The sequence below is a fragment of the Gambusia affinis genome, linkage group LG18 (assembly GCF_019740435.1).
Source record: "Gambusia affinis linkage group LG18, SWU_Gaff_1.0, whole genome shotgun sequence".
NCBI classification, from domain to species: Eukaryota; Metazoa; Chordata; class Actinopteri; order Cyprinodontiformes; family Poeciliidae; genus Gambusia; species Gambusia affinis.
The window spans coordinates 22,541,232-22,566,009 of record NC_057885.1 but is presented as its reverse complement, the minus strand read 5'-3'; the positions used below and the strand labels follow the sequence as shown (position 1 = coordinate 22,566,009).

The following is a 24,778-nucleotide window of genomic DNA, read 5'->3' as shown; positions in this document are numbered from 1 at the left end:
GGACATCAGTTAGGTGATTTCCACACACCTACAAAAATATGAAAACAAACAAGGAAGCGTATATTTATAAACATTATGCAACACAACATTTTACATGATGCTGTTCTATCTGTCCATCTTTCGTAGACGTGTAGAACACTGTGTTCATTGAAATGTCTGGAGAAAAAAGGAAAACTGACTAAAATTACTGAGTTATATAGTCAGCAGACAGAAGAGCAAATTAAATACATAAATATCTTTAATATTGATCATTTACATATTCATAGTTAAAAACTGACTGCAGAAGGTTTTCTATTAAACTAATTAACAGTTTAAAATTCATCTGGAAAAATTGATATTAAAAACAAGCAAACAAAAACCATAACATGGATTAAATGTCAGATATTATTGGTTTAAACTGCAGAGATAAACTGCAGCTATTAAAGTTTGTATCTGGTGAAACCAGTGATGAACTGGTATTGATCAGCTTTGATCTGTGAACATCTTAAATATTCACTGAGACACAAAAACTGACCAGGAGAGATAAATAATTAACCTGATAGAGCTGCAGGATTTAGAAACATTAATATCAACCAAAAATAGATTTATTATTTTTCAGTTTGCAAAGTAAAATTTTTCCTACCAGGAAATGTTTTTCTGATGTTTCTGAATCAGGTGTCTGACATTTCCTGGTTCATTATGTAAATAGATTCCATAAAACGAGTTTCCATGTTTCCAACAGTGAACAGAGTGAATAAAGAGTGACTGTATAAAGTCTCCTGTCTGATGATCTTTGTTTAGCAGAACTGATTCGTTCATCATGTTGCTCTTTGTGCTGCTGGTGATGATGATGGTCAGCTGGACAGAAGCTGGTTATACTGGCGGTGTGATTACCCACACCACTAAAGTTGTACAAGGAAACATTTTTACAGTAAGTTGAGATTTTCTGAAGTTTCTTTTATTTTACCTTTTGAAAAAATATTGTCTTGTCTCTAACGCCTCTTCACTTTAAATCTACAGTCTGTTCATCGCTATAAGTTTGGCTACAGCTCATGTGGAGAACTTGAGACATGGTTTTGTTCTGGCTGTACAAAGAAGATTGATGAAAGCAGCGGTGAATGGTGTCTGAGAGAGTACACCGAGTGGTCTGGCAGTAGGATTTTCTACAATTACTACCATGGGTGACTGAATCTCAACATTATAAAAATATATATCTAATAATTTTCTGTTTTTCCAAGAAGTCTAAAATTCCTCCTGTCAGTTTTCTGGTCTGCTGTTCTGTAAAGTTTTAGAAACTTATTAACATCAGAAATCTTCCCAATATCTTCTATTAAAGAGGATGGGGTCTAACCTGGATAAATAACAGAAACGGTGTTTCATCTGGCCGCATTGCGATATTTGTTGAAGAGAGAAATCGATCTGACATTAACAGACCAAACTCATCACCACAGACCGACATCCTTCCTGTTGTGAGGTAATTCAGTTTTTATATCATGTTAATAATAAATACTGGAAACCTTTGATGTCTTTGATTGAGCATGAACTGTATTTTGATTCTGAAGTTATTCTGTTCATTTAAAAAAAAAAGAAAGAAAAATAAGATTCAAACACTGTGAATCAATTTACCAAAGAGACCAAAGAGTTACATGGAAACAAAACAGATTTTATAAATCTTAATATTACAAATAATAAGAAATAATCAGATTTGTTATTATTTGTAAGTAATAAGACTTATTACTTACAAATAATATTTCTCCTTAAAAATGTAATCTGTGAAATACAGATTAAATTAGACATATTAAATATAGGATCCATTTGGTAATTTCTCAAAGTAACAACACTCAAACAAAAGTTTAAGAAGCTAAAATTGATGGAAGAAAAACACTGAAGTTCAAATCAGTCAATAAACTGAAGCTCCTCTGTGAAAATGAAAACATCTAAACAGATTATTTGTTCTCCAGAGTTCACTTGTAATTATGTGTAATTATGTTTGTTTTCTGGTTCTCTCAGAGTTCCCTCAAACTGTCAGAGAAATATCAGCTTGTTGACCTTTGACCCTGATGGAGACCATGTTCAATGCAGACATGGATCAGGTTACTATGAATGCTCCACCTGCACACCTCCGTCTGTCCTCAGTCTCTCATCAGTAAGTAATAAATGTTGATGTCAAGTTACAGGAAAGGAAAATGTGAAGTTCACAGATAGAAGAGAGGAAGTAAATATCCTTCAGTCAAACTGTCACAGGTGGGAGAAAAAGAACAAGGAGAAAAAATGATGTTTAAGGGTTAGAGGTTAAGACTGATGTGTGAGTTGAGTTTTGGTTAAGTTTAGTGTTAGATACAGAGATGGAGAAATAAATGTGTGTGTGTGTGTGTGTGTGTACATGAGAAGATAAGGGGGATTTCCAGAGTATTCAGAGCAGCACATTATGTGACCATATAAAATAAAACATTTTCTGACTTTTAAATTATGATTTAACTGCAGCAGCTAATGTCACTCATTCAGACATGGGAGACACTCATTCACAATTATTTTTCTTCATATCATCAAGATCTTGTCATTTCTGCCTTAGAAATAGCAGAAATTCGTAACGTGCAGAAAAGTAAAACATTGATACATTTTTATTTGTTTGGACTTTACTTTGTAAAATACACAAAGAGAGACAGAGAACAAAAAAACAATTATGTTTTTTAGTCATTGTACCGCCAAGTTTATAGTTTAAAACAGTAAAACAGTTAATTTCTCAAAAACAAAACAAAACATTCTTATTCCATAAATCTTTCAAAAATAAGATCCTACAACACGAAACAGTAAAATAACAGACAACTGCCACAGAAGTTAACAGATAACAGTTACAACTTTCACAAAACACATTTTTTATAAAAAAAAAAATCATAAATTTATACTTTGAACCCACCTGGTACGACAGAATAAATCTTCTCAATGTGACTTCTGACTGCCTGCAAGTGGCTCCACAACTGTAAAATAAACACAGTTAGTGTTGTGACTGAGTGTTCAGCCACCAACACCAAGTGGTGCTGCTTCCACTCATAAGGTCATATTTATCCAGCCCAACCACGAGAAAACTTTACAAATTATATTCATAGATATCAGATGTTATTACAGTATTTTATTAATTGTTGAACTAGAAAATAATGACTCTAAGTAAAAAAAAGTAGTGAAGAGCTGCTTCACTCATCTCCACCAGCGTTCCTCAGAGTTCTGGTGGGGAAGCCGTGAGAGCGCCTGAAGGACCCCTTACATGCAGTTCCTCATTGCACCACCAGGTGGACCTAAACATATGAGTCTTTTAAAAATCTCATTCTCCATCCATCCATTTTCTATTCACCCTTTGTCCCTAATGGGGTCGGGAGGGTTGCTGGTGTTTATCTCCAGCTACGTTTCAGGCGAGAGGCGGGGTCACCCTGGACAGGTCGCCAGTCTGTCGCAGAATCTCATTATAGATGCTATTATTATTATTACACTCAACAAAAATAGAAATTTAACACTTTTGTTTTTGCTCCCATTTTTCATGAGATGGACTCAAAGATCTAAAATTCATTCTAGATAAACAATATTACCATTTCTTTCAAATGTTGTCCACAAATCTGTCTAAATGTTTGATAGTGAGCACTTCTGCTTTGCTGAGATAATCCATCCCACCTCACAGGTGTGCCACATCAAGATGTTGTGGATCGAGTGGTCCATGGCGGTGGTGGGGTTATGGTATGGGCAGGCATCTGTTATGGACGAAGAACACAGGTGCATTTTATTGATGGCATTTTGAATGCACAGAGATACCGTGATGAGATCCTGAGGCCCATTGTTGTGCCATACATCCATGAACATCACCTCATGTTTCAGCAAGATAATATGCGGCCCCATGTTGCAAGGATCTGTACACAAGTCTTGGAAGCTGAAAATGTCCCAGTTCGTGCATGTCCAGCATACTCATGTCACCCATACACCAAGGATGGGATGTGCTTGACCGTGTCTGGCGTGTACCAGTTCCCACTAATATCCAGCCATTGAAGAGAGTGGACCAACATTCCACAGGCCACAATTGACAATCTGAAAAACTCTATCAGAAGATGTGTTGCACTGCATGAGGCAAATGGTGGTCACACCAGCTACTGACTGGTTCCAGTCCCCAGACTCCAATAAAGCAAAAAAAAAAAGCACATTTCAGTGGCCTTTTATTGTGGGCAGTATAAGGTACACCTGTGCACTAATCATGATGTCAGATCAGCATCTTGATGTGGCACACCTGTGAGGTGGGATGGATTATCTCAGCAAAGCAGAAGTGCTCACTATCAAACATTTAGACAGATTTGTGGACAACATTTGAAAGAAATGGTAATATTGTTTATCTGGAATGAATTTCAGATCTCTGAGTCCATCTCATGAAAAATTGTAGCAAAAAAAAAAGTGTTGCGTTTATATTTTTGCTGAGTGTATTTTGGGTAAAATTCACATATACATACATTCACACTTTTCTCTCTGTTACATGAGCTACAACGTAGCTACATCCTAGCAAAAGGTTGATTGAAACAAACGTGTGAACACTGCCCCCTGGTGGACAAAATGGTAAATCAAACCCTGGAGGTGGAGTCGTAAAAATACAGAAATTTGTAGTTTGTAGGAATCTCAGACTTTTGAAAATAATCGAAGTAGTTTTAAATAGTTTCATAAACTAATCTGAAATTAGTTCACTGCATTTCATTGTTAATACATTAACCTAACATCATTACATGTTTACTTAAATGTTTCAGTGACCTGTTTATCACTGCCAAAATTCTGTAAAGATAATTGTTTTCATTCTCAGATTTTATATTTATATTTACCTTTGACCCCAGGGGTTTGAAGAGTTCAACTCATTGGAAAAATATTTGTGGTTCCACAAAATATTTTATATTGCAAATTAACCACACTGTTTTCTCAGCATGAACTCTCAGTTGATGTGCTTAGAGCCAAAAATCTGCAACTTAACTTAAAAAGAAATTAATATTGTCAGTATAAACAAACACAAATAAAACCAATAATGAAATACGGTAAATAAAACATTATTAAACTTGATGTAAAATTGTTGATTTCTCTCTCTGTTTTCTTCCAGTCTTGTTCTCTTTCATTCAGTCCAACCAGCAGCAGTGATGAAGGTTCATATGCAGTTCAGCTGGTGATGGAGGATTTTCCCAGACAGACAATCAATCTGACTCATGACGATGGTTCTATAGTGTCGATAAGCACCAGCAGTTCGATGAGCATAATCCCTGTCCAGTTTCTTTTTAAAGGTTTGATTTCATGTTTCAATCATGTTGTTTCACTGCCAAAAAGCCAAACTGGTGTGAATAAATTTATCTTTAAATAATTATCTACTGGGCAGTTGGTAGAGCTGTTGCCTTGCAGCAAGAAGGTCCTGGGTTCGATTCCCGGCCCGGGGTCTTTCTGCATGGAGTTTGCATGTTCTCCCTGTGCATGGTGGGTTCTCTCCGGGTTCTCCGGCTTCCTCCCACAGTCCAAAAACATGACTGTCAGGTTCATTGGTCTCTCTAAATTCTCCCTAGGTGTGAGTGTGTGTGTGAATGGTTGTGTGTCTTGTGTGTCTTTGTGTTGCCCTGCGACAGACTGGCGACCTGTCCAGGGTGACCCCGCCTCTCACCTGGGATGCAGCTGGAGAGGAACCAGCAACCCTCCTGACCCCATTAGGGAATAAGGGTGTAAGAAAATGGATGGATGGATGGATAATTATCTGTTGAAAGCTGATCAATATTAATTAATTAATTTTTACATTTCTTAATACAAAAATGTAAGACAACAAGAATTTTTTATATTATTTTAACAGCTTAGATGGACTGTGTAACTTTACTGAATTAATCTTTAAACTGACAGCAGAGTTGTGTGTTTAGTAGACGAGTGTTTCATTAGTTAATCTGTATTATTTTATTCCTGCATTGCTCCAGTGGATCCTGCAGCTCCGTCCTGCACAGCAGGTGAATATCTGCCCAGGTTTCTGCCTCCAACTCCTGAACATGGAGCTCAGTTCTTCATAGACATCAATGAGATGATAGAAATCAACATCAGAGCAGAGGCGACTCAGTCTGTGTGAGTAGAAAATAAATATTGTTTCTAATCAGAGGTAAATAATAATTCAAGGTGAAAATCGGAAATTTGATCTTTATTGTGTTAAAATAACACAGAAAACTGGTACAAAACACATAAAACCTGGACATTAATTATTTTTTGTTGTCAGATCATTTTAATAAATAATCATAATAAATGTTTTCAGGGCCTTTTGCACATATAACCAAACAGACTGATGTGTTTCCTGTGTGTTAAAGGATCACTGAGCTCCTGTTCAGCGGACCGTTCAACATGGTCAAGAATTCATCTGGATCAGGAAATTTCACCCTGAGATGGACGCCGTCTGTCAGTCAACATGATGATAAAGAAAGCCATCCCATCTGTTTTGCTGTCCAGGCAACGTCAGTATCTGATCTGATCAGAAGTTTCAAATGTTTTCATATTTTCTTCTTAAGTAGAAATACAAATACTAGTGACTGATAAAAGTAACAAAGTACAAAGTACTTTGTTACTTTGTACAGGTTTTGAAATGTAATTATGTACACAAGTAAAAAGTAACTGGCACCTTTATTTCATTTTTAGTATGACTAAATAGTTAAAATAACTTCTTGGCGATGCAAAAATACATTAGGTTTATAGTGGACATATGGTTTTATTTTGAATTCCTGGTCATTGTAGCTTCACAGACCCTTTGTTTACTCCTGTTATGAGGTTTTACAGAAACTCGTTTTTCAAGCCCCGCCCCCCTTCAGGTCACACAGGACAACGACCCGTTCGGCCATTTCTGTAGTTTGATGGCAACAACACATCATCTACTGGCAGAGAAACTTTTTTTTCCAAAGTTTATTAAAAATGTCAACAATCATCCATCATCCATACAAGTTGGAGTCGGAGTCTGATCCAGAGCAGGAGAATGAAGTAAACAAAGCCTCGAGATAATTCATGAGTTATCTAAATGCACAAAAACAAGCCAAAGAATTACAAACATGCAGTACAGTTATATCCTCAAAGAGGGAGCTAACAGTTAGCACACAGTGCTAACAGAAGCAAAAGGCTCAATGCTACTAGCAAAACAATGGCCAGGACATCATGATCAAAACATAAAATTCATCTCTAAAATAAACTTTGTTGTCATTTTAGTGTTATTTGGAGCTCATTGCTTCACTGTGTCTGTAATTTCTGTAGAGAAGGAATCAGAAAAATCTTCCTGAAAATCCCTGTGCAGTGGCAGATGTTACTGAATCACTTTGCTCCCTGCAAACACACTTTTTCATCTGATGTGGGAACATTACTGAGAAAATAAAGTGCAATCAGACACTTTGAAGAGATTCTGATGAGTAGCAATGTAAAGAAGCTTCTGTGTTAATAAACCCTAGAACCAAACATTTTGACTTGTTTACCTGCATCTTCAGCATAACTGAACTTGGACAATAAAATGACTGCAAGGAAAAAATGTTGGATTCATAGCACTGATTGGCTGGAAGTCATGACATTGTTCAGCAGTTCCACAGCAAATGTGGTGAAATCATAGTCAAGAAAATATAACAGAGAAATATTAACAAACCGAAAAATAAAACCATAAACAAATATAAAGATATCTACACAGCACCAGGAGAGAATAAATTTAATTCTTTTGCACTCTAGACACTCAAAGTACTCATAAAACAAGTATTTAAGGACTAAAAAAGTAGATTTTGCATGATGTGTTATTTGTAACATTATTAAATGAACATTTCAAAAAGACTTTAACATTAAAGTTTTGATGCTAAATTATCTCCACAGTGCAAACAGTTCTATCTACCAGTCTGAGCTTCGATGTGTCATTGTGACGGTTTCAAACAGTGAGTCATTTCTTTCTTTTTGATTATTGATCTTATTTTTTATTTCCTGAACTCATAATGTTTCTGTTGTTGTTATCCCAGTAACTTTCATAGCGACTCCAAGTCCTCCTCCTAAAACATGCAAGATGATTAGTCAATTCTTTATTTTTCATCTTTGATTTATTTTTACTTTTTATGTCTTGAACTCATGTTTCTGTTATCTTAGCTGTGACTTCAACTACTGTTGCTCTCCCTTTGACAACTACAAGTCCTCCTCCTAAAACATGTAAGTAGGATGGAAACAGGAGTGAAAGTAACAGGAAGTAGTTCTTTATACCATGTTGATCTCTTGTTCTTCCAGCTCGTCTTACGGTTCTGAAGATGAAGATCTCCACTACGCTGTCACTGAAAGAGAATAAAGATGAAATTGAGAAAGCGGTCAGTGACGTCCTGGACTTTAACACAAACCATCACAACCTGAATTTAATCCAAACCCATTTCACTTAAATGCCAAATCAAAACCCAAAGTGATCACCTGCAGTGATGCAGTTGAATTCAGCTGTTTTTGTTTTTAATGTTAATCAGATTCTGTTCAGTATATTTTATAATTCACCACTGATTGTTTCTCACATTCATCTCATGTTTTCTTCTGCAGATTAAAGATGAACTGATCAGACGAGGGCTGCCTCCAGACATCAAGGTCCGCCTGCTGAGCGACGGTTCAGTGCAGGTTAAAGAAACAGCTGCCCCCTAGTGGCTAAAAATGAGAATGACTCTGATCCCAGCAGAGGAATATTACTGGGTTTATCTGTTTTTACTTCTTGTACTTTTTAATAAATCTGGGGACTTATGTATATTTTAATTAGTGTGGGAATACAAGTTTAATCTGAGTGATTTTTTAAGTGATGTTAAACAGAATTTAGTCTTTCATTTATGGGTTAATCAGTTGTAGTTAATTTAGTAGGGTTTTCATCCATTTATTTTTAAATTTGTCTTGATCTTAAACTGATTATGTTATTCAATTTCTTTTATGAACATTATATGGTATGGGTATGAATTGTTTGTAATCAATCTTCTGTTTAACTCTGACATGTGGGATCATCAAGGGGTCATCAAGGGGTCAAGAAGAGCACTGTGGTCTCAGAAACCAGTCTGAGGTTGATTAGGTTGGTAGGGAGGACAACTTAGTGGATCGCTCCAGTTTACTGATAAACTCAGTCCCACGTCCTTGATAAGAATATTTTGTTCAAAATAACACCTGGATTATCTCTGGGTAGAAAATCATCCTGAAGGAGAACGTCCATCTCCTGACTGCCAACGTCAGGAAGGCCCAGGTAGAAAACCCACCTGGACAGCCAGGTATAAATGTATGTGAGCTACAACAGTCAGTCAGATCACCGGCTGAGACACGGTGCTCTCTGAAGACGCTTCTCTATTTCTTTATATAGGTGATTAATGTTTCCTTTTGTTAATCAATGATCATGTTGGTGTGATTTCATGGTTTTGATTGATTGAATAAAATATTGATTGATCTTTGATTGTTGTCTGGGTTTCACTTTTACATTCTGCATCTACAGACCTGGAGAGACGAGAAGTGACAACGAGCAACAGTAGAAATATCTCATCTCAACGGTTGTCAGACTAAACTTAGTTATGACAATAAACAAAAATAGTACAGCGGATTTTTATATCTGTGTGAAAAACGTAATAAAATACAGATAATTTCATGAGGATAACTCTGACCTGAACCTTCAGAGACACATAAAGACAGTTACAAAGTCGGCCATCTGTCACCTGAAAAACATTTCCAGGATTAGAAGATTAACGTCTCAGCAAGATCTAGAGAAACTCTTCCATGCATTTATCTTTAGTTGCAATGAAGCCTAGGCGTAAATTCAAGCTGGAAGACTCTTTTAGCCCCACCTGCATCATCCAGCCGGAACTTCCGGCTCATCACCGTTGATTGCTCAACGCCGGACCAAGACTCGTTACGTCCAATCACCGTCCAAGCCCCAGCTGATAAGGACCGCCATCCATGGCGTCGTGCGCTTTCCAGCTGAGCTCAACCTGTTCAGCCGCATGCCTCAGATCTCAGTCAGCTATCCCACCAGATCCTTTCTTTGCGATCGCTCGCCCTTCCACCGCTAATGTCCACCATTATAGACGATTAGCCGTGTGCTCGGCCGCTTCTCTCCCTCAGACGCTCCCCAGATGAAAAAAGACTTCCTGCCCCGCCCGCATTCATTCCAAGCAGCTTCTCCCGCCGCTCTCTTGCCTGACTGGGATCCACCGTTCCTCGCTCCTGCGCTACCCACTCCATGGCCTGTCTTTGGCAAGCGGTAACATAATCCCACTGTCTTCATCTGGGCCGTCTTTCTCCGACTCAGACCCTGGCCGGCCGCCAAGGTCTCGCCGCACCGATGTCTGTCGCCCTCCCAGCTGGTCGTCCAATCATCTCTCCACCGCCGATTACCAAATCACCTTTCCATCAGTCCCGTTCTGGTCCAGCTACACAAACAGCTTCACTCACTTCCGCCTAGCCGCTGTCTGCCCGGTCATCAGCTCCTCCTGTCGGATTTTCCACGCCACGCCCGCCTCGGGCTTTCGGGGTAAGACGTAGCCTCACATGTCTCATTCATGTTTAGCAATGCTAGGAAAGTAGAACCTTATCTTAGTCCATCCCCTTTCCGAACATGCAGGCCTATTAGCACGCGCCACCCAGGCTGCGTTTTAAATGCTTAAGAGCTTTCAACTGAATGAATGCATAAATAAATGAAAAATAGTAGCATCCCTCCCAGCGGTGACCCAAAGTAGATCACCGACCTCTTTTCTACAGCGTCTCGCACCCAGTAGCAGCTTCTGTCATTCACCTTTATCAAGCCCCATATATTACTCCTTAAACTTTATCATGTCCGCACCGCACTTCCGCCAGTATGTTTGTATTCCCACTGAGGGTTTTTCATCCATGGAAAAAACGGCAGATGCATACCCAGCTACGTAGTCCAGTTCATGGGTCGTCATGGTTATCGTATTCATTTCTCTGATTCAACATGTCTCTCTCCTCTTGATTAGCCCCAGGAGCATCTCCTTCCCCGAATACCTCCTATGCATTTAATGCTACCTGCGTTTCAGGTCCCTGTCAGGTTCTTGTCCTCTGTTCGTAGTCACTAATTATGCATTCTTGGTCCATTCGTCACCCTGCTGCTACCCACGTTGAGCCCTGGTTTCCACTCAGCATTGCTGCCTGGGATCGTGTTGGATTATCATACTGTTATTCATCTTTAAATAAAATCATTTTCACTGCTACTTGGTTCCATCTGCCTGCCTCATCAACCACCTCTGCAGTTCATGGCAGCCGACTGGTTAAAGAGAGGCGACCGTATTGACTCGAGCAGTAAAGTACATCTCCTGCCTAATTGTGCCCCCAGTCCCAGTAGTTAACCGACATGTGCCATAGAACGTGAAGCTGGCTAATAATCCCCCCAGGTCACACCGGTCAAGTCAGCTCCGTGCTTTCACCTATTGGTAACCAAATCATTATGCCAGGGCTATCATCCCATCCTCATTTCTCATCAAATTCAGTTGGTGTCCCATTCACTACCCATCTAAGGTAACTTTACATAGAAGGGGATATAGCGTCAATTTAAAAAAGATAAGCGTTTGGCGTTTGACCTCCAGTAATTTTCCCCGTTTTTTTTACGCAAAGGCTGATTGCTGTTTCATCCCAGATGTGCAATACCAAGTAAACTAAAAGACCTCAGTGATGTGGCGGCGGTTTCTCACCAGACCTTTAACACCTATTTTAAGACCTATTTTCTTAGCTTAAGTTTAAGAATTGTCTAAGTCGTTTCTGGTTATATCCTTGGTCTCAGAAGTTTACCTGCTTCCCCGCCAGGCCCGGCGGGATGGGTAATGCATCAGCTGTAATTGCACGCGTCTCTTTAACATACTCTAGTATCGCTAATGACGTCACAACTATGTGCCACTGTTGTGAGAAAAGTGCTACAGATCGACACATGAACCGAGACGGGCATGTTTGCTCCCTAACTTCTTTTTTTTTTTCTAATGTTACAGGTTGTTTGGATTCTGCTCATTGTCATGTCTGATATTTAGCAGCCGTTCAACTGGGCTTCGTAAGGTTGGTTAAGAGAGCATTTATTAAAGGACAACACCGTAGAATTCCCAGAATTAGTGTGGTTGCGAGTTTTGGTTTGTCCTGATGAGTCTGCGCCTTCTCCCTTCCTTTAAACACAACCCAAGAGTTTCATTGAGCTCCGAAGGGTATTGCCTGCCCAGAGTCAGCAGCGCCCCTCCACACCCTTTGAACCGGAACCTGTCAGTTTCCATCTTAGAACGGCCATTTTCTGTTATTCTTATATTGATTTGGTACTATAGGGGCTCCCGCACTGCACAAAGCTATGTCTCCATCACGTTCAGCTGACTAATCTGTTAAAACGTGTACCTGAGCTGCCCCAAACGCAACTCGAACGCGAGACGCTTGCTGGGTCACCTCATCCAGCAGTGAAGGAGATCGCCCCTGCTACGCAGAGCGGCGTACCTGCATAATCATGCCAGCAACACAGAACTTCGCTGTGTTTTCCCCCAAAGTAACTGACTGAGTAGAGTAATGCTGTCGGCTGCAGGTAACGTCAGCTAAAAGATGCCCAGCTAATTTACAGCACCTTAAGTCTGTTAATAAGAAACCCGTGGTTACTGAGTCGCTACCTACATTCAGCTTGATAGATTCATTTTTGCCCCCTGAGTAAGTCTATGCCCCCGGGAACTTGCTATATCCGGGGCTGTTCATCACCAACAGCGAACTGTCCCATATTTTTACATTTCAAGCTCATGTCCCATCTAGCACTTCTAGGCTTAATCTCTCATCCAAGTTTGTCCAAATTCGCACGCCATCATTTCCCAGGCCATCCAGTCACTTCTAAGTTTATGCTGCCTATCTGTTAACTTCCCAGGTTTCATGCTTAAGCGCATTCGTTCCAGTCCCGCTTCTGAGGCATTGCTATAAAGCACCTGCAAGCCATCATTACAGGTCTGTCAGCCAAACTACCAGTACTCCCAAGCTGTACTGAAGCCACGGCCCCGTCCGGAGGAACAGAACCTCCAACATCAATGCCAGATTCAAGCCAAGTTAGTTTGCATGGCACGTTTCAACAAGTGCTAGATTGCCTTTAATCAATTTAATCACCTCTGCTTAATAAAGATCTGGTCATTCTAACACCCTCGCTGATAAGCTGGCTCTCCCAGCCTTCGTCAGTCCATTCCAGCTTCTAGACAAATCATCCTTTTCTCCACGTCCTGCACCTTAATCTTTTTCCCTATAGTTCCTCAGTTTCTCATCCTCATTTCCAGTCTTAGCTTTCTCTTTACGCTCATCCTTTACTCCAAGGCCCTGCATTCTCGCAAATTTGATACTAGAATCTATATATATCATTTAACTTTTTAGATCACGTTTAACCTGTATTCAAGCTCCTTCAGTGCCTAATAAGCACTGCTCAATTCACTGGTGGTGGTTGGTCTACTTTATAGAAGCTAGTGCTCCTGCCCCATGCCATGTCCTCACTTTTTGCCCACTCCACGTATTTATTTTCATAGGAGTATTTCATTTGACACCCGTATTTCAACCCATCATCATAGGTCCAATCCCTACGCCAGCATCTCGTTTCAGAAGAAGTGGCCCATTCCTCTCCTCTCTAATTTCCTTTCTCTATCTTATTTAACCTAATAATACTTAATTCTTCTCTCCCTTTCACCACTTTACTACTCTCCAGCTCCTACTAGCCCTTCTTTGGCAGCTCACCACCTCATGCCCAGATCATCCTGAGCTCTTAGCTGGCCTTTAAACCAGCCGTACTTTAATCCCGATCCCTCAGCATCTCCTGCTCGTAATTATTAGCCCGAATCCTGTAACCCTCGACACGTTCATCCCTTCTTATCACGCCCTGCCCTGTCTTCAGCTGGCCTTTTCACCAGCTGCCCTGTCCTCCTCTTCCCTCCACATCCCTTGTTAGCACTTATTTTGGCAGCCATATCCCCTTGCCCCGATACCCTGTATCAGAGCATTTCACCACCTCGCCCCTCTCCGCTGGCTTTTATCCAGCGTTCTGTGCTCCCCATGCCCTGAGTTTTGTGCTCGCCTGGCCCTGAGTTTTGTGCTCGCCTGGCCCTGAGTTTTGTGCTCGCCTGGCCCTGAGTTTCGTGCTCGCCTGGCCCTGAGTTTTGTGCTCGCCTGGCCCTGAGTTTTGTGCTCGCCTGGCCCCGAGTTTTGTGCTCGCCTGGCCCCGAGTTTTGTGCCCCGCTGGCCCCGAGTTTTGTGCCCCGCTGGCCCCGAGTTTTGTGCCCCTTTGTGAGTTTTGTGCCCTTTGGCCCGAGTTTGTGCCCCGCTGGCCCGAGTTTTGTGCCCCTTCTTGAGTTTTGTGCCCCGCTGGCCCCGAGTTTTGTGCCCCGCTGGCCCCGAGTTTTGTGCCCCGCTGGCCCCGAGTTTTGTGCCCCGCTGGCCCCGAGTTTTGTGCTCCGCTGGCCCCGAGTTTTGTGCTCCGCTGGCCCCGAGTTTTGTGCTCCGCTGGCCCCGAGTTTTGTGCTCCGCTGGCCCCGAGTTTTGTGCCCCGCTGGCCCCGAGTTTTGTGCCCCGCTGGCCCCGAGTTTTGTGCCCCGCTGGCCCCGAGTTTTGTGCCCCCCTGGCCCCGAGTTTTGTGCCCCCCTGGCCCCGAGTTTTGTGCCTCCCTGGCCCCGAGTTTTGTGCCCCGCTGGCCCCGAGTTTTGTGCCCCGCTGGCCCCGAGTTTTGTGCCCCGCTGGCCCCGAGTTTTGTGCTCCGCTGGCCCCGAGTTTTGTGCCTCCCTGAGTTTTGTGCCTCCCTGGCCCCGAGTTTTGTGCCCGCTGGAGTTTTGTGCCCCCTGGCCCCGAGTTTTGTGCCTCCCTGGCCCAGTTTTGTGCCTCCCTGGCCCCGAGTTTTGTGCCCCCTTTTGAGTTTTGTGCTCCGCTGGCCCCAGTTTTGTGCCCCCCCTGGAGTTTTGTGCCCCCCCCCTATTTGAGTTTTGTGCCCCCTGGCCCAGTTTTGTGCCCCCCTGGCCCCAGTTTTGTGCCTCCCTGGCCCCAGTTTTGTGCCTCCCTGGCCCCAGTTTTGTGCCCGCTTTGAGTTTTGTGCCCCTTTGAGTTTTGTGCCCTTTGGCCGAGTTTTGTGCTCCGCTGGCCCCGAGTTTTGTGCACCCTCTGCCATGCGCTCTGCGCATCCTACCTTCCCTTGGCCCGCTACGTCTCCGCCGATCTTTGCCTCCCTTTCCCACTCTTCCCTCCCGTCACTGTAAAGCCTCCTCCTTCTGTCCGATTCTAGCCTCACTAGCTAAGTGAGAGCGACTCCTCTCCTCTTTACGCCCACATCACCTGTCCTCCGGCTTCGGCCTGGCCTCAGCCTCATTTTGGGGGGATGTCATTCCTAGCAGCAATTAGAATGAGCCCATCAATGTCACGTAACCTCCTTCAGTCCTAACTTCGCAAGCTAAGCAAGCGCACCTCCACTCCCTTAGCGCTTCCCGTCTCCGACTCTCCGGCCTCGGCCCCGGCCTCGTCCTCTTTTTGGGGGGATGACGTTCCTCTCAGCATATGGAATGCTCATCCAAGCCCATCGCAAAGTTTGCGATGATCAATGTCCTTAGCCGGGGCCCGAGCGCCAAAGATTTAAATCATAGTGTCATTAAACTTTTCTAATGGTTACCCCTTTGTCTGTCTGAGTCTCTACAGATTGAAATGAAGCCTAGGCGTAAATTCAAGCTGGAAGACTCTTTTAGCCCCACCTGCATCATCCAGCCGGAACTTCCGGCTCATCACCGTTGATTGCTCAACGCCGGACCAAGACTCGTTACGTCCAATCACCGTCCAAGCCCCAGCTGATAAGGACCGCCATCCATGGCGTCGTGCGCTTTCCAGCTGAGCTCAACCCACCTCCACCCCTTCACCTCCACTCGCTCAGCATCAGGCCACATCCTTCATCGCCTCCACCACCAGTGCCGGGTCCCGGGGGATGACGTTCCTCTCAGCATATGGAATGCTCATCCAAGCCCATCGCAAAGTTTGCGATGATCAATGTCCTTAGCCGGGGCCCGAGCGCCAAAGATTTAAATCATAGTGTCATTAAACTTTTCTAATGGTTTCCCTTTGTCTGTCTGAGTCTATACAGATTGAATTGATTACTGCAACAGCGTCTTCAAAGGTCGGCCTGTAGCTCAGACTTTAAAATACTGATGTCAGTTTATAAATCACTGAACAGTTTAGACCACAATACATTAAAGATCTGCTGTTGTCATAGCAACCTTCCAGAACTCTCTGGTTCTGCTGTGCATCTCCAGAACCAGAACTAAACATGGAGAAGCAGCATTCAGCTTCTATGCACCACAAATCTGGATCAAACTTACAGAAAACTGCAGAACAGCAGAAACACTGAGTTCCATTAAATCTAGACTAAAAACCCAGAAGCTTACAGATTCTTTTGAAACACAATCAGTGAAACATTGATCAACATTTGAATCAACATCACTTGACAATTGTTGATTGTTTTCTAAAACTTTGTATTTTTATGATGTAATGCTCGTTAAACTGCCTTGTTCCTTAGACAAGCTATACAAACAAACTGATTGATTGATTGATTAATTTAACATATTTTTCTGTTTCTTCCAGTAGATTTTGCACAGAGCTCCTCCTATTCCTGCCTCCAACACTAAATCTCAGAGCTCAGCTCTACCTGCATCAATCAGGCTATTTTATTTGTCTTTCTGTCCTTCATACCTTACAGTCAAATCCCCTGTGATATCTGCTCTGTGTTGTTTAGACATTAAGTAAGATTTAAAGTGGATTTACTGTCAAATTCACATTTAGCATGTAACAGCCAAATTGCTTAATTAAAACAACCCAGATCGCTTAATTCCCTATACCTACTACAACAACCCAATCCCCAACTACGATTACAGCTAAAGCAACAACCCCACCTACAAATTCAACACCTGCTTCAGGGCCGTGTAAGTCTGACTAAAGTTCATGTTTTGTCCACCATAATGCTGAAAATAGGAATTAAACTGGTTTTCATTTTCTGTTCTGTTCTGAATAAAAATAATTCTTTCCTTCCAGATTATGTTGTGGCTCTGAATGGCAAGATCTCCACCAGTTTGTCACTGGAAAATGATCATGAGACCATTGTGAAACAGGTCAGTAACTTCATGAACTCTGATGCTCATCATGATCTAATTTGAATCATGAACCTGATGACGTTTATTCTGCTGCCTGTTTTGTTTGTTGCTAAGGTGATTTTAAAATGTCTTGTCTTAAATTTGAGCAGAATCAAATCATCACTTATTAAAAACAACTTAGTGTAGTTCAGATTGACATAAACACAAATTGAGAACAATTCATAAAGTGCCGCTGATTTTATGTCAACTGAGCCTTGTGTGTTCCTCTGCAGATTAAAGATGAACTGGTCAGACGAGGACTGCCACCAACAATGATTGTTCGTCTTCTCAGGGCCGTGGCAACAAGTCGCTGAGGCCAATCATGTATTTAATACCTGGATATAACAATATAATGTTCTCTGAAGTTTCAAGTCATTTGTTCCTTTTCTCTGTTTTTTGTATTTCCCAATTTCTTTAGGAATTTGTACCTTTTGCATGTTTTATATGCATAAAAGAGATGTTATTGCATGTTAGATTAGTTTAAGTAGAAAATATATTTTTAAACAGAAAAATCTTGATAAAAAAATCTCAAACAAAAAAAGTACAAGCAGAGATTATGAAGTAGAAATCTTTCTGTGAAGCATCAATGGTAACAGTTACACTGTTGCTCCACTAGATGGCGAGCTGATGCTGAAAAGGACAAATGCAATAAACTGTAAACCAACTAGAAATGTTTAGAGATTTATAAATAATCTACTCTGACAGTCACCATGGTTTCAGGTCAAGCAGATAAAGATCTCTGGCATTATTTAATAGAAATCTGATATAATAGATCATTATGTGTTGGAAAAAAAGGAACATTATGCTTTAGTTTTAAATGTACCGGTAGATAAGATTTATATAATAACGAGGGAACTGTTTATCTGAATGACAACTGCTTATAATTATTTGGCATCAGTTCTGGTTTCCCTCACGGTTGAATGTTGGGACCCAAATAATTTATTTCATATATTAAGGATGAATTACGTTACAAATATTGACATTTTTATTCTGTTTTTTGTTCTGCTTGCGAATAAATTGAATAATTTATTTTTTTTTTTTTTGTCAGACAAGAATATAAATTAAACAAAAATAATTTTATCTGTAGATAGAAAATTAAAATGGTAGGAAAAGATCAACTAAATGGGACCAACACTGGACCTGTAAATGAAGAGCATTTTTGGGGTCTACCAATAACTCTGTTATTAATAAAACTATTGATCAAAATTGTTACAGAGATAATTATGATCAATCAAGCCCCACAGAAAAGATTATAATGTACTATAGATCCATATCTATAGTATCTATAGATTTAGATCTCTCCCTCTGTACACAGACACACACACACATATATATACTACAGACCAAAAGTTTGGACACACTTTCTAATTGAATTCAATGAGAAGGATATACATATATATATATATATATATATATATATATATATATATATATATATATATATATATATATATATATATATATATATATATATATATATATATATATATATATATATATATATATATATATATATATATATATATATATATATATATATATATATATATATATATATATATATATATATATATATATATATATATATATATATATATATATATATATATATATTGTTATGGCCTGGCTCTAGAACCATAACAAATTAAAGGGAAGCAACCCATGGGATAACTTAAAATGGGATTTATTTAACAAAAATCATAACTGGTCAGAGAGGAGAGGGAAAAAGGGAAGAGGGTGGCAGAAAGACAGAAAGAAAAGAGCTGCTCGTGAGAAAACACGGTGCATCTTAAGCTGGGTGTGATATCATTTTGGAGACACTGGCCAGCTGCCTCCACTTCCAATCAGCACCAATTAGAAGCTCCAAAAGAGGGATATTAACCCAAAGGAAAGTCCTTGGGCCGTAACAAGATATATATCCATCCATCCATCCATTTTCTGAACACCCTTCGTCCCTAACGGGGTCGGGAGGGACGCTGGTGCCTATCTCCCGCGGCGTCCCGGGCGAGAGGCGGGGTACACCAGGTCGCCAGTCTGTCGCAGCATATATATATATATATATATATATATATATATATATATATATATATATATATATAAAAAAAAAAATAAAAAATTCCCTTCTCACCCACCGCGGGTGGTGATTCTTCTTCCTCTTAGCTCGGGTCCTCTACCAGAGGCCTGGGAGCTTGAGGGTTCTGCGCAGTATCTTGGCTGTGCCTAGGACTGCACATTTCTGGACTGAGATGTCTGATGTTGTTCCTGGGATCTGTTGTAGCCACTGTTCCAGTTTGGGGGTGACTGCCCCGAGGGTCCCGATGACCACAGGCACCACTGTGGTCTTCACCTTCCAGGCCCTCTCCAGTTCCTCCCTTAGGCCCTGGTATTTCTCTAGTTTCTCATGCTCCTTTTTCCTGATGTTGCAGTCACTTGGTATTGCCACATCCACCACAACGGCTTTCCTCTGTTGTTTATCCACCACGACTATGTCTGGTTGGTTCGCCCTCATCATTTTGTCTGTCTGGATCTGGAAGTCCCACAGGATCTTAGCTCGGTCATTCTCCTCTACCTTCGGGGGTGTTTCCCACTTTGATCTTGGGGGTTCCAGTCCATATTCTGCACAGATGTTTCTGTACACTATGCCTGCCACTTGGTTGTGTCGTTCCATGTACTCTTTCCCTGCCAGTACCTTGCACCCTGCTGTTATGTGTTGGACTGTCTCAGGGGCCTCCTTGCACAACCTACACCTTGGGTCTTGTCTGGTGTGGTAGATCTGGGCCTCAATTGCTCTGGTGTTTAGGGCCTGTTCCTGGGCGGCCATGATGAGGGCCTCTGTGCTGTCCTTCAGTCCAGCTTTTTCCAGCCATTGGTAGGACTTTCTGATGTCAGCCACTTCGGTTATTTGCCGGTGGTACATCCCATGCAGGGGCTTGTTCTCCCATGATGGTTCCTCCGGCACCTCAGCTTCTGTTCCCCATTGTTTGAGACATTCACTGAGCACATTGTCTGTTGAGGCTTTGTCCCTGATGTATCTATGGATCTTGGATGTCTCGTCTTGGACAGTGGTTCTCACACTCACTAGTCCTCTGCCTCCTTCTTTGCGGTTCGTGTAGAGTCTCAGGGTGCTGGATTTGGGGTGGAACCCTCCATGCATTGTTAGTAATTTCCGGGTCTTAACATCTGTGGCCTGTATCTCCTCCTTTGGCCAGCTAATTATTCCTGCAGGGTATCTGATTACTGGTAGGGCATAGCTGTTTATTGCACGGATCTTGTTCTTGCCATTGAGCTGGCTTCTCAGGACTTGTCTTATTCGTTGGAGGTATTTGGTTGTGGCTCTTTTTCTTGTGATCTCATCAAGGTTGCCATTTGCTTGTGATATTCCCAGGTATTTGTAACCTTCCTCTATGTCTGCTATTGTTCCTTCTGGGAGTGAGACCCCTTCTGTGCGGATGACCTTCCGTCTCTTTGTAACCATCCGACCACACTTCTCTAGTCCGAATGACATCCCAATGTCCGTGCTGTATATCCTGGTGGTGTGGATCAGTGAGTCGATGTCTCGCTCGCTCTTGGCGTACAGCTTGATGTCATCCATGTAGAGGAGGTGGCTGATGTTGGCTCCATTCTTGAGTCGGTATCCGTAGCCAGTCTTGTTGATGATTTGGCTGAGGGGGTTCAGGCCTATGCAGAACAGTAGCGGGGACAGCGCATCTCCTTGGTATATGCCACATTTGATGGATACTTGTGCAAGTGGCTTGCAGTTGGCTTCAAGGGTGGTTTTCCACAGCCCCATTGAGTTTGCAATGAAGGCTCTCAAGGTTCTGTTGATGTTGTACATCTCTAAGCATTCGATGATCCAAGTGTGTGGCATTGAGTCATAGGTCTGACTCAATGCCATATATATATATATATATATATATATATATATATATATATATATATATATATATACATACATAAATATATGTTTCCATCATGTTTCCATCATGGGAGTAGAAGTGAAGGTGTTTGAGGAATATAAAGACCTCAATGTTCATCTGGACTGGAGACGCAACAGGGAAGCGTCTATGAGAAGGAACAGAGCAGACTGGACTCCTGGAGGAAGCTAAGGTCCTTCAAGATGCTGCAGATCTTCTATAATCTGTTGTTGAGAGCGCCATCTGGTGGGGCAGCAGCATCAGCACCAGGGACCTAAAAACACTCAACAGCCTGGTAAAGAGGACTGGTTCTGTTCTGGTTCTGTTCTGGTTCTCTTCTGGGGAACCTCTGGAGATGGTCATGCAGAGAAGGATTCTTCATAGGATCAAGAAAATTAGGGACGATCCTGATCATCCTCTTCATCCGATTGTCTTGGATTGTTTTGTCTTCAATGGCTCTTTGAAGAATCCTGATGAACATTCAGTTTTCTTTGGGATCAATAAAGTATTTTTAAACTGAATCAGGACATTTAATGACAACTGGTGAATACGTTCCACCAGTTGTCATTAAATTTAAAGCTAAGCATCCAATTCTTGGCATGATGCTGCCGACACATAAGTCAATCCACAGACAGAAATGAGAAAAAATATAAGCATGAAAAAATCACAAAAGCAAATAACAACCATGAACATGGAAAATAAACACAAAATTAACAACACCTTGTAACATGTTGCTGTGAACTAACTCTCAGTGGGTTAAAAGGGTTCAGGTGAACATTGTTGTGTCCTGGGTTGTTTGAATTGCTTTTGAGTTGGTTTATTTTGTATTCCTTCTATTTTATTAGGTCAGTTTTGTTTCTATATTACTTTAGTTTTAGTTCAGTCTCTGAACTTCAGTGATTCTAGTTTATTATGTTCCTTATATTTTTTGTTACTGTAGTTATTATTTAATGTTTGCTTTTTCCAGTTGAGCTCTCTCGCCCCCTGTGCCATTCCCTCTCTCTCTCCTCCATCACACCTGCAACCTGTTAGTCAATCAATCTGGTTGATTGTTTCAGCATTTAATTATCTCTTTCTCATTTCTCCTGGCTGGTTCCTCTCGTTTAATCCCGTTATAAATGGCTTTCTGTGTTCCTTGTGGTTTTCATACGTTCTTTTGTTCATTGATTTTTAAAAATTAAAAATACAAATCTGCACACTATGATAAAAATAGGTAATGTGATTAATATTTGACTTCTGATCCACTAGATGGCGAGTTCAAGCTGAAAAAAGTAACAAATAAGTTGATTGTTACATAAATCTTGTTAATTTATGTAAAATTAACAAGTTGAACATTTCAGATAAATCGTATGCATTAATGCATCAACGTTCAAAGCCCTAATACGTATTTATGTTCAAACATTTTGTGCTAAGCTAATATATGAAATGTAAACATGTTAATTTATTATTAATTTAAGATGCAGAAACAACAGTTAATGATGTTTAATTGATTTATTGCTGCTTGTGTTTTGATTTTCTTTGCCATATATTGCCAGGTTTACATAATTTCTTTATTTTTATTATTGGTACTAAGGTGTTGCCATTTAGTTCATCACTTTTAGTTTAGTTTCTTGGTTTATTTGTTTTCTTCCTTGTGCATCTGAATTTGTTTCTCAGAATAATCTCAGATTTTTTTACACTTTCTTTTAAACCTACAGAAATGAATTTTTCAGGCCATCTTTACCTGAACTTGCCCTCTGTCCGTTTTGTGACCTCAGCAAAAGAAAACAAAAAACAAAACAATCCAGTGTACTGTGCTTTTTCTTGTTGGACCAGTTTTCTGAATGTGCTGGAAACTGATCATATCTGTTGTTTTGGTTAAACCAGGTTTGTTTTTCATTCAGTGTGTAGAGAATCCAGAAACTTTACTCAAGTAAAAGTAGAAACACTTCAGAAAAAATTATTCAAGTACATTATAGTAAAAATACTCCTGAAAGTTCATGTTTTCAAAGAAGTTACTTATTTAAATGTAAGTAGTTTCTCTCGGACTCTGGTTGAAGGGTAATGTTTCAGCCTCATGAACTGGTTCCAGGTGTTTTTGTCTTGTGCTTCTCCGTTACATGTTGAGCTGATCTGCTAATCTGGAGCTCAGAACCTTTAACCTGATCGCCTCCACCTTCTGGGTCGCCTCCACCTTCTGGGTCGCCTCCACCTTCTGGGTCGTCTCCACCTTCTGGGTCGCCTCCAGCCTCCACTCTGCCTCCTGCTGCCAGGCCTCAGCTCTCTTCCTCTGGCACATTTCAGTTTCTTTGTTTTTACACCTCAACACATCCAATCATTTCCTTTATGCCACTGACATTCACAATCACTGTAGTTTTTAATAAATATTCATTTTCTACACCATAACCACTGCATGGTCTCCGGTTTTTATGACCTTGAGCCAGTCATAACAGGTAGACAAAATGATTTTCTCATATTACAGAGACAAAGAATGAAAGACACATTTAAACTCTTCAAACCTAAAAAACATTTTTAAACTTCAACAGAGTAAATGAGGAGAAGAGAAGTACAATTGAGCACATATAAATGAAAATCCAGGACATCAGTTAGGTGATTTCCACACACCTACAAAAATATGAAAACAAACAAGGAAGCGTATATTTATAAACATTATGCAACACAACATTTTACATGATGCTGTTCTACCTGTCCATCTTTCGTAGACGTGTAGAACACTGTGTTCATTGAAATGTCTGGAGAAAAAAGGAAAACTGACTAAAATTACTGAGTTATATAGTCAGCAGACAGAAGAGCAAATTAAATACATAAATATCTTTAATATTGATCATTTACATATTCATAGTTAAACACTGACTGCAGAAGGTTTTCTATCAAACTAATTAACAGTTTAAAATTCATCTGGAAATATTGATATTAAAAACAAGCAAACAAAAACCATAACATGGATTATATGTCAGATATTATTGGTTTAAACTGCAGAGATAAACTGCAGCTATTAAAGTTTGTATCTGGTGAAACCAGTGATGAACTGGTATTGATCAGCTTTGATCTGTGAACATCTTAAATATTCACTGAGACACAAAAACTGACCAGGAGAGATAAATAATTAACCTGATAGAGCTGCAGGATTTAGAAACATTAATATCAAGCAAAAGTAGATTTATTATTTTTCAGTTTGCAAAGTAAAATCTTTCCTACCAGGAAATGTTTTTCTGATGTTTCTGAATCAGGTGTCTGACATTTCCTGGTTCATTATGTAACTACATTCCATAAAACGAGTTTTCCATGTTTCCAACAGTAAACAGAGTGAATAAGGAGTGACTGTATAAAGTCTCCTGTCTGATGATCTTTGTTTAGCAGAACCGATTCGTTCATCATGTTGCTCTTTGTGCTGCTGGTGATGATGATGGTCAGCTGGACAGAAGCTGGTTATACTGGTACTGTGTATACACACACCACTAAAGATGTACAAGGAGGCAGTTATACAGTAAGTTGAGATTTTCTGAAGTTTCTTTTATTTTAGCTTTTGAAAAAATATTGTCTTGTCTCTAACGCCTCTTCACTTTAAATCTACAGTTGGTTCATCGCTTAAAGTCTGGCTACAGCTCATGTGGAGAGCTTGAACTTGAGAAATGGTTTTGTTCTGGCTGTAGTAAGAAGATTGATGAAAGCAGCGGTGAATGGTGTCTGAGAGAGTACACCGTGTGGGGCAGAAAGATTTTCTCCAATTACTTCACTGGGTGACTGAATCTC

The 24,778-nt window shown here is 40.7% G+C and overlaps 3 protein-coding genes and 1 long non-coding RNA gene across 7 annotated transcripts in view; 2 read left to right on the top strand and 2 right to left on the bottom strand.

The window, feature by feature from the left end:
• The window catches only part of LOC122820963 (gastrula zinc finger protein XlCGF57.1-like), a 247,297-nt gene that overhangs the window by 142,472 nt on the left and 80,047 nt on the right, over positions 1-24,778 (bottom strand). The gene's annotated exons all lie outside the window — the stretch shown is intronic.
• LOC122820952 (uncharacterized threonine-rich GPI-anchored glycoprotein PJ4664.02-like) overlaps positions 1-24,778 on the top strand; it is a 191,856-nt gene that overhangs the window by 125,057 nt on the left and 42,021 nt on the right. The gene's annotated exons all lie outside the window — the stretch shown is intronic.
• Positions 662-9,408, top strand: LOC122821007. Of its 2 annotated transcripts, none has more exons than XM_044098796.1 (11): positions 662-910; positions 1,000-1,160; positions 1,316-1,453; positions 1,990-2,125; positions 5,093-5,270; positions 5,940-6,081; positions 6,318-6,461; positions 7,843-7,901; positions 7,983-8,021; positions 8,242-8,318; positions 8,536-9,408. In XM_044098796.1, the coding sequence occupies exons 1-11, from the start codon at positions 800-802 to the stop codon at positions 8,632-8,634; spliced, it is 1,284 nt and encodes a 427-aa protein (XP_043954731.1). In that variant the 5' UTR covers positions 662-799; the 3' UTR covers positions 8,635-9,408. The 2 variants fall into 2 exon arrangements, with proteins under 2 accessions (XP_043954731.1, XP_043954730.1); XM_044098795.1 differs by lacking the exon at positions 7,983-8,021 and adding an exon at positions 8,107-8,166 and having other exon boundaries at positions 666-910.
• Positions 5,995-23,761, bottom strand: LOC122821105. Its single transcript, XR_006368914.1, has 3 exons — positions 23,711-23,761; positions 8,218-8,285; positions 5,995-6,077 (listed from the first exon to the last, which is right to left on the bottom strand). It is a non-coding gene; the product is annotated as an uncharacterized LOC122821105 (long non-coding RNA).

What these genes read in the sequence shown, in the direction of transcription:
- LOC122821007 (XM_044098795.1), top strand. Translation starts at nt 800, where the DNA reads ATGTTGCTCTTTGTGCTGCTGGTGATGATGATGGTCAGCTGGACAGAA. An exon ending in CTGTCCTCAGTCTCTCATCA is followed by an intron (nt 2,126 to 5,092) that starts GTAAGTAATAAA and finishes GTTTTCTTCCAG; the next exon opens with TCTTGTTCTCTTTCATTCAG. An exon ending in GCAGAGGCGACTCAGTCTGT is followed by an intron (nt 6,082 to 6,317) that starts GTGAGTAGAAAA and finishes TGTGTGTTAAAG; the next exon opens with GATCACTGAGCTCCTGTTCA.